Source organism: Pocillopora verrucosa, chromosome 9 (assembly GCF_036669915.1).
Source record: "Pocillopora verrucosa isolate sample1 chromosome 9, ASM3666991v2, whole genome shotgun sequence".
NCBI lineage: Eukaryota > Metazoa > Cnidaria > Anthozoa > Scleractinia > Pocilloporidae > Pocillopora > Pocillopora verrucosa.
In genome coordinates this window covers 363,121-372,908 of record NC_089320.1, presented here as the reverse complement: position 1 = coordinate 372,908, position 9,788 = coordinate 363,121, and the positions used below count along the sequence as shown (strand labels likewise).

Sequence of the window (9,788 nt, the reverse complement as noted above, 5' to 3'; positions counted from 1 at the left end):
TACGCTGGACGATTTCGTTCAAACAGCATCACCGGAATTGAAACCACGAAATTGAAACAAGGCTAAGGCGGGAAACGGAAGCAATGTTGACAAACAAAGCTTTCTTGTTACTTATAATCTTAACTGCAGCAGCAGAGGGTGAGTATGGAAGCCATATAGTCGCTATTTACTGTCACCTATTTCAAGGTAGGATCCCTCCAATAGGCGAGTATCATTCCTGGTGGGTTAAGATATTCAAAGATAGTTTGGCTTTATTAACTGAGTCGAAAATTTAAATTGATCCCCTTAAAGAGTTTCAAATTTGTTTTTCGAGGGTTAGCCCTAGCTTTGCTATTCGCTCTGATGAAGGGCTCATGTCAGCTTGAAAAACTCTTTATGGTAGCTATTCATGTTACAAAACCGAATTATCCCGTTATATTCCCCCACCGACGCAGCATAACAGTTTCTTTAGAAACCTACCCCGGTAATAGCATACTCTACTGATGATCCAACGTTTTTTTAGGTATTTCTCAGTCTCATGATTGAAGGAAAGTTACCAAGACTATTAATTTGGATACAAACGTTTTTCTCTTTATATAATCAAGAGTGAGTCTGCCGCTCAAGCGTAAAGAAGCGTGACTTATTTGCAGATAAACAATACTTATTGGTATGGTTTGCTTGGTCGTTTGCATAAATTTGATTTTCAGTTCCAGATATAGCTGTCGACTGAGGTTTAACCTCTACCTAATCAGCGATCCCTAGACAATTTTTTTCCATCACTTTGAGCATTTAGTACCTCATGCCCACATTCATAACAACCTTATTTATCCTTAGTAAGTTGTCGGGCAACGAGAATGTATTTATGAGTAAAGGACTTACTGGCTTCAGATACCGGAACTTTAGTTCTTATATCACTTCAAATATTATTTCTTGAAAGGGTCCACGTCACTTTAATTTGCATTCGAAAGGGAAGATATTGCATCATTTTTTAGTACTGTAATCAGAAAACGAGCTTGTTGTACAATACGCAAACGTACTACTTAAATAAGTCTCAAAGTAATAAAATTGGTTCACGTGAATTACAAATTCCAGAAAATGAATAATCATCTTGATCCACGTAACTATGAATTTGTAAAATATTTTGGGGCAAGGTACCACGTTAACATTTAAATGAACTTTCGGTCAAGTCAAATTTTACAGACGCAAGTATTTGAGATCGAATGAAAAGTGCTACTTACTCACAATACGCCGCTGACAAAGCCTCCAAGGTTACTTTTTATATGAGTATAAGCACATTGAACTCTTATAAGAGACAAGGCCAGAAGTAAGCAGACTCTACATTAGAAGACTATCACAGGAACTGTGACACCCCATTGATTCTCTCCTTGAATCCCTGTAAGATGTGAGCAAAGGGGGTTCCAATCACACATCACGCTGAATTTTTCTATTAAGTCACGCATCTTGGAGAATTTTTTTAACTAATCACATATCACGAAAAAAAGGAGTAAATACTCTAGGCTAGTATTGTATGGACGTAAGATTTCAACCTTTCGGATGCATTATTAAAAATGATAATGCATCCAACGTTTTTTGTCTTGGAATGACTTGCCTTTCACTTTTCAAATTGCTTTTTTTAGACAAATAAGGACGACTTACTTGTTAAAACCAGACGCTCCTGGAGTGTTTACTCGGGCTTAGTATCGTAATATGTCATACTATACAAGTATCAAACACAGTAAAAACAAATTAAAGAATCAGGATATTTAACACAAGAGTTAAGCTTATTCAAGTTGCTTCGTAGTGTATCCTCTTCATCCAATGGCTTGTTGTTTGCCTCACCTTTGAAGTTCTGTTCACGAAGATTTCTGATTTTTTTTAATTCAACATTTGAGTTGTTCGTCTGGGCGTCATAGTCATCATAGTTTGTTGTTTAATAAGTCAGAAGTCGTAGTTTTGACATTGCTTTCGTACTCATGCTTAGGGTTAGGCTCATCTCGTGTGAAGTTGTATAAACTTTGCTAATTTGGCTATCTTTCAATATGCGGCTACTTGTGGCTTCTAGAGTCTTGCGTGCGAATTGAGAAGACGCCTTTGCCTCCTTAACCATTCTTTGATAAACGGGCAATATTCATGTCAAAGCGTTGCCCAACCCCCTTCCGTGCGGCACTGTCTTTATGTCAGTGAAGGATATAACATGGCTTCTGAATTCGTTTAGGTCATTATGACGACCTTTGTGTACCACTAACTGGCACGCAAAATTTTTCCTTAAGTACTGGCTTATTGCTTGCTTTACCATATTCTCGGACGGCATAAAATGACATCAAAACTCTAACGACTTTTACCGTTTCAGCCACTGTTTGGCTCGATGTTCTTTCAGATCTTTCATTCGATGGATTCGGATATTTTCTGGTCTTTCTGAATACGATCTGACGCACTACCACGACCAATAACACTGGAGGTCATAGTCCTTGTGCAATTTAAACCATACTAACTTATGCGCATTGTGATAGGATTGTTTGGACCTACCACGCAGATCAAAGACATCAAAGGTCAATAAAAGGTCAGCAAAGGACGGAAAAGACCAGAAAACAATGTCACGGATTATTGACCTTTGTTAAGACTCTATTTACTTTAAATGATTGACATCATTTTATGTCAAAGAGCATTTACTTATTACGGAAATCTAATTAGTAAGTCTTGTAAATCACGCGTCACGCGTTTGTAAAATAGCAAATCACGCATCACGTTGTGATGTCCAATCCCGCGTCACGCCGATAATTTGGATTCAATCACGCGTCACCCGGCAAATTTTGGGACCATCACGCGTCGCGCCAAAAATTTTTGCCACCCTCCTAGATTCAAAACGCTCAGGTATTTGTACTCTACATATCAGATGTAGAAATCTATCAGTACCAGATAAATAAGGTCTAGCGCTAGCAGTAATGAGAATTAGGCCCGTCGAATGTGCCAGAAAAGTAGGAATTTTGTTTGACATAGAAATGTCTATCACTACACCTGTCTCCAAGGCACAGTATCTGTCTGAGGGCAGTCAATGTGTGATAATTCGTGCCTTTCTCACATGTGCCTCATAACTCGAATATTGTAACAGCTTAATGTATGGACTTCCAAATATAAATATTTTCTCAGTTATAGGTGCCCGAGTGCCGCTATTAGAATTATCATGAACTTATCCCAAGAACTCGCTCTCGGGCAAGCTCTCTATATGAACCTTTACTGGCAGCCTTTTACATATCGCATTAAGTCTATGATTTTTTATTCCTACCTTTAAATCAATCCATGGACTGGCGCTATTTTACTTAAGTAATTTGACCCAAATTAGATAAGGGGGCTGATACTGGTTTCACTATTTTTAGAAGTTCTGCGTGAGACACTGCATCCAATACTTGGCGGTACCTCTTTTACTTTCGCTTTACCGGCTTCATGGAACACGATGCCGATGTGCCGAAATACTGACATTCCATCTCTTCGTTATCTTTACTTCTACAGGTTTCTTATTTAAAAGGAAGCCCTCAAGGGTATGCCATGGGAAATACGGCTGCTTCAATAAACACCCTGGAGTTCGTTGGGGGTTTCTCAGCATCAGTGCAAAATTACCACAAAGCCCATCTGATGTTGGTACTAAATTTATCATGTTCACCAGAAATGGGTCTGGGGAAGTTGATGATGTTGGAGTAAGTAGACTGAGGGCGGCTAAGTTCAACATCACGCGACGAACTATCCTTGTGATTCATGGATGGAGGGGTAAGTACCACGAATACCTGCAGCTAGAGCCCTCAAACCTGGGATCTGCATAGAATGTAAAATCTGGCGGGGGGGGGGGGGGGGTGGGTGGGTGGGTCAGGACATCAACTTGGGTGTTCACTATCCCCAGAACATTTTTAAATCATTGAGTGGCAGATGAATAAACTGGTCATGGAAAGGTTTGATATTTGATCCCTTCCCCTCGTAAAAGTTTACGAAGCTTTATGACTCAATCCCCCAGAAGGAGTTCATTCCATACGTCAATTGCAAGACCTTTAGAATTTAACATTTTTCACTCAAGTTTTCGGGAAACAAGTATGGATACATTATTAAACAGTCCTCGGCCACTGATTTTGCTCCCGCACACATTTCACGCTTATTCAATTCCGTAAGAGAAACAATGACTAAAGAGTTGATATCTCTCTCTCTCATACACCACATCAAATCTAGATAATACAAAAGGCTGGGCCACACGAATGAAAAACGCACTGAAGAACCGAGTGGATTGCAATGTAATTTTGGTGGACTGGTCCAAGGGAGCAAATAGAGATTATTTCCAGTCTGCTGGAAACACTCAACTTGTGGGGGCTCAGGTGGGAGAGCTTATAAGGTTCCTGATCTCCAGTGCCCCTGGGTCACCTAACTCGGTCGACAAGTTTTATGTTATAGGATTTAGCCTTGGTGCTCAAGCGGCAGGATATGCTGGAACTTATCTGAAGGATGAAGCCAGTATGACACTTGGCCGTATTACAGGTAGTTCTGGAAAAAAAAATTTCTACATACCATGGATGTCTTAAATTCCTTCAGCCATCTCCAGCAAAATTTGTTGTTGACTTGGTAACGATCATAGGCAAAAAAATTCAAGATTCGTAACTTAAAACTTAGCCACGAGCAAAAGCTTTGCGAAATATGTGAAACACTTTGTCTGATATGTAAGTTTTCGTTTAGTCCACATGTGCTTAAAAGTCCTGTTCAAATTTCCTTCTTGTTCACCTTTCTTCCCATTTGGTTGGGAAACCATCAGTGAAGGACTGCTTTTACCTGTGTATTCATTCAAGCCCTCGAACTGACTCAAACTTGACTTTGGAACGACCCTTACTGCCTTTTCTCTTCTTAGGATTAGATCCAGCCGGGCCCCTTTTCACCGATGTCGGAGATGCTCGCTTCCGATTGGATCCAAGTGATGCTAAATACGTTGACGTCATACTCACGGACATGCCACAGAAGGGTGGATTAGTCGGTTTCGGGATGCGTAAGGAGGCTGGCCATGCAAACTTTTTTCCAAATGGAGGCGTCCAACAGCCCGGCTGTAAACAAAATCTTGCGAAGCTGGGTACGTTTCTATACATTACAATAGAAAAAGAAAATTCCTCGAGAGATCCAAACTTCAGGAGGTTTCAGGAGGTGTCAATTTCAGATTCATATCCTTCGGGGGCAAATTTTGTGATCTTATTCCTTATTAAATTTTTTTTTTTTAGAAAAACCTGCCACTTAACGTCAGTGAGGTTCTCAGCTCGGGTTAATCCTTAGAAGCGCATAATGTGACAGTTAAAGGGAAAAAAGCAGGTGTTTTGGTCACTTGAGCATTCTTATTTACGCTCGATTGGAATTTATTTGCTAACCAAAAGTCAAAATGGCGAACATATTAACATAAACTGGCCATAATCCTTTTTTTTTTCGTATCTTTGCCATCCTTTCTTTCCATTTTGACCCAGGGTATGTTTTGGTTTGTTTTAGATCTGCATTACTTTCTTATTTTCGAGTAACTATTTAAAACGAGTGGTAAAGTGCCTTTCAATAGCCTTTTCACAAATCAACCTGTTCACGAAAACAAAAAAAAGTCGGAAAAAGGAAGAAATTTTGGAAATAGGCGATGAGAACCTAAAGGAAATGCAGGTAAGCGGTACAGGTCAGACAGGAATTTAAAACACTCAACTAAAATGATTTTTCTTTCTTTAGCTATCTTCCAGACAGTAATCTGTGACCATATGAGGGCTCCAGAATACTACATTGCTTCAGTTCAAAACAATTGCTCCTGGAAAGCGTTTCCATGCCACAGTCTCTCAGACTGTGAGGCAGGAAAGAACACGACATGCGATGGTAAATGCCCCTCCATGGGATATGACGCCGACAAAACAGATCTAACTGGCAATTATTATCTAAAGACAAATAGCAACCCCCCATTTTGTGGTATGTTGGTGTTTATTTTGTTGTTCCACATGGTTTTGCAACACCATTGATTAGGCTCAGATTATGTGTTCAACTTCCAGTCTAAGTCGTATTGTAACCATATATAAATTTGAGCGCTGATTGCGTTAACCGAAGTTTGCCGTAATTACTTCTACTGTAATAACTAACTACTGTAATTACTTCTACTGTCTGTTTTCTGTCTTTGTTCTTTTACTTTGCATTCTCCTTGATCTCTATATATCATGAGCGCAATCATGAGCGGAGTGCGGGTGGTACCTGACCAACTGATTCCCAAGGAAAGCAATTGCAGATAGTGAGGTTTGAAAATGAATCCAGGCTTTTGCGGGCCTTTACCCATTCCTCCCAAAGGGCAGTATAACGCCATCACTAACTGGATTGCGAAGGCACTTGCGATTGTCTGGGCTTGCAATTGGATAAGAAAGATAAAATTCTTCGTGGTTGGAACGTGAAGTTATATGCTTAGGGTTTTTTTTCCCTATGAAAAAGGATCACTCCACTATGACAGAGTGGAGACAACCTTAACAAACTATTTTTTTCCTTTTCGGTTCGCTAGGGTTGAGCTAAAGTGTGAAAGTGCAAAGGATTGTGGATCTACGTCTTGATTAAAGAATCCACTGGTTCAAGTCAAACGAATGATTGAAAAATAAATTGCTTTCTTCCCTGATTTTTGTTTTGCTTTGTTCACTTGTTTTATCCTTAAAACATAAATGGAGACACCCCTCTGTTCGTTATAGCACCAAGAACATAGTCACCTTTTTCGGGGAGAGTTTTTCCAATTTTATGGGAGATAATTGGAAATGACAAAAAGGATACGCCTCAGCGTTTACTTCTAAAACACTAGGGGGAAAAAAAAGAAAAGTTGGGAAGGTTTTTATTACCTATGACGCTGTAAGACTATAAAACTTTAGTAATAAATTTTGCTCCGAAAACAAAAGGAAACGTGCTGGGGAGACTAATAAGCGAGACTTTCGAAACAGTTGAAGTGAGCCGGGTGAGCCGGGTGAGCTGGATGAGCCAGGTGAGCCGGGTAAGCCGCGAGGAAAAGCTCGGAAAGTTGAGGGTCATTCTAAGGCTGTGATCAATAAAACATTCATTTGAATAACTAAAAATATCTAAAAAATACAATCAAATATGATTATAGAGAAAAAGCGATAAAATAAATCACAAGTTCGTTCGCCCACCACGCTTGATTGAATTACCTTGTATTGTCCACTTCCGCGCTCATTAGTTAGCGCTAGTAAGACAATAAACAACATCCTGGGCGTTTTTCCCTTTATCATATTTACATCCCGCTTTTAGCTACTCCATGCTCAATCAATACATGGCAGGAAAAGCAAATTCGATTTCTTTACTGCAGTTACATGTATTTATTACTTCGTAAGTGGGCCAAACCAAATCCTGCTTGTGTACAATTCTTATTATAAAAAATTAGATCCTAGTTTAAGTTTGATGAAACGTTTATCACTCTTCAAGCGATAAAGAGTTTCTGAACCTATTCAGTGTGTTGCGCAACATGTTCATGATAGAGTGTCGAATGTGTCTCATCTTCCAACAATAAAGTATTGGGTTCAAAGTCGAATTAAGGAATACAAGAGAATTCGAGAAAGAGATAAACACTTTTAACAGAATGCTTGGACCGTTAAGTGCTACGACAATGTAACAGAATGAAGAAGGTAAGTAACAGATTAAATACGCCGCATATACGTAAAATACACCGACTACAGACTTTCGAAGGCCAGCAGAATTTACCAATTCACTAGGCCTTTGTTCTTCGCACTGTACTTGCAGGGAATTAATCTGGTTTTTATGGCGTTGCACAACTTGATAAATCTTGATACAAGCCATCGCACTCACTAGGTGAAAGAGGATCGAGGGAATATAGATAAGAGGGTACGCAATGTGCAGTGGAACCCAGAACCACATCAGCGAAACAAACGCACTCAGCATCCAATTGAATATTACCACAACAAGTACGCGCGGGTACGTTACAAGTTCATGGTATCTTAAATGAAGATGAATGGCCAAGAATCTATCCAAGCTGATGGCTGCAACGCCACTCAAAGAAGCCATGCAAAACAGTACTGATAAGGCATAGACAGTCTTATAGAAAGGACACCCAGGAGAGTGTTGTGCCAGCAACTTGACATAAACTGAAGTAAACAATGGCTGAGCAAATATACCAACACCAACATCTGAAACAGCAAGACTCAACAGCAAAGTCTTCAGAGGTGTTGGTAAAAAGGATGTTTTTCGTATTCCGTGGATCGTTATAGCATTTAACATCACAGCAGTATAACACAAAAAGCTGTTTAAGACGACATTTGCGATACACGTCCAGCGAAGCGTCTTCACTTCAGATGTATCTGGCCACAGTTGCAGTAAATATTCGCAAAATGGGTCTACCATTGTATGGCTTCTAATTTGTCGCAGAACTGTAATGGGAATGTGAAATATGTGAATAACAAAGTTGTACTCGCATCTAGTTCACAAAGTTCACATTACGACAGTTAATTTCCTTCAACCGAGCGAAATTGGAATCTTGGCCCCTATTCGTTACCCTCCATTTTCACACGCTCCTGGTTACAACTCTATGGTTTCGGAACTCAGTTTCAAAATTAACTGTTAGCTGAGTTTGTTTTCAAATTCAAACATAGCGCCCAAATAAGTCTCCCGACCGATACGAAATGTGAAGAACAATGAAATGAGTGCCAGTGTTTGCTTTCGAATGTCAATTTTTTTTACTTCAGGTGTAAAATTTATTGAAGCTGCGCCTTTAGGACATTTTTAAATTGTACACTTACACTTCGAGGAAAAGGGTACGAGATATATATTTTTTGCACGAAGTTTGTCAATGAAACATCCGACGTAACATCTGTAGATATTAAGAGGAAAAAAAACGTTCGCGTGCTTTTACAAAAAAAAAACAAAAAAAAAACACCCACTTACAAAAGAGCATGTTTGCATACGCAATTTAATCATGATCTGAGAGCATAATTTGATCTGCAGGTGACATACAAGCAACGAAATAATCCTCGCAAGTTAGACGTAATTAAAGATGAAGAGTCCTTGAGTCCAAGCTGCAATAAGGTGAAAAAAAAAAAGCACCACAGTTGCCTCGTTCCCAAAATGTGGCTTTGTATCTTAGTTGCGCCCAAATAATGGTTGAGAGGCATGGTTTCGAATCCTGCTGAGGCCTGAATCTTTTATAAGCTTCTTTCTGCAATTTCGTTCATTTGTTTACTTTCATGCTTGCTACAGCTGCAATTTCATCTTTCTTTCAGTTCAAGAGTCAAATTCCAGATCCTGCCAATGGTTTCCAAAGTTACGAGGCATGTGCTCAGTAAATGATGAACACTTATCTAACTGGCATTTCGCACTGCCAAAAGGATATAAGGTATTATATAAGATGTATTATTTGCAGTTTTTTGATGCAGAGAAAGATTGTGCGCGAAGAATTCTAGTTACAAAAATAAATTTTTAATCAGAAAATACGGATAATTGAACGCCATTCCGAGAATTTTGATTGAGGGCATCGCAGTCTTAATTAAAAGATGCCGAAAAATACAACAATGCTGACGAAGAGCTTTTCGCAGTTTCTCTCAACATACATCGTGGGTTTATCACTTAAAATGCCCTGCAAAATGTGTCATTTAAACTTGATAAAGGGTAGCTCTTTCGAGATGTTTCACGATTCTACGCCGTACGAATATGATCTTATTTAAGTTTTATTTCCACCTAGAGTAGTTTTCCTTACTTTAGTGTTTTGGTTGAAGTCTAATATTGTCGTTCGTTTAACACGCACTTGTTCAAATATGTATCAAGTTTTGGTGGACGTA

General features: G+C 39.2%; 1 protein-coding gene across 1 annotated transcript; it reads left to right on the top strand.

Annotated features, from left to right (window-relative positions):
* Nucleotides 1-6,616, top strand: LOC131788678 (pancreatic triacylglycerol lipase-like). The gene is made up of 6 exons (XM_059105769.2): nt 1-138; nt 3,487-3,741; nt 4,192-4,494; nt 4,859-5,074; nt 5,701-5,931; nt 6,506-6,616. Exons 1-6 carry the CDS (start codon nt 84-86, stop codon nt 6,514-6,516), a joined length of 1,071 nt encoding a protein of 356 aa, XP_058961752.2. The 5' UTR covers nt 1-83; the 3' UTR covers nt 6,517-6,616.
* Nucleotides 6,617-9,788: the final 3,172 nt, after the last annotated feature.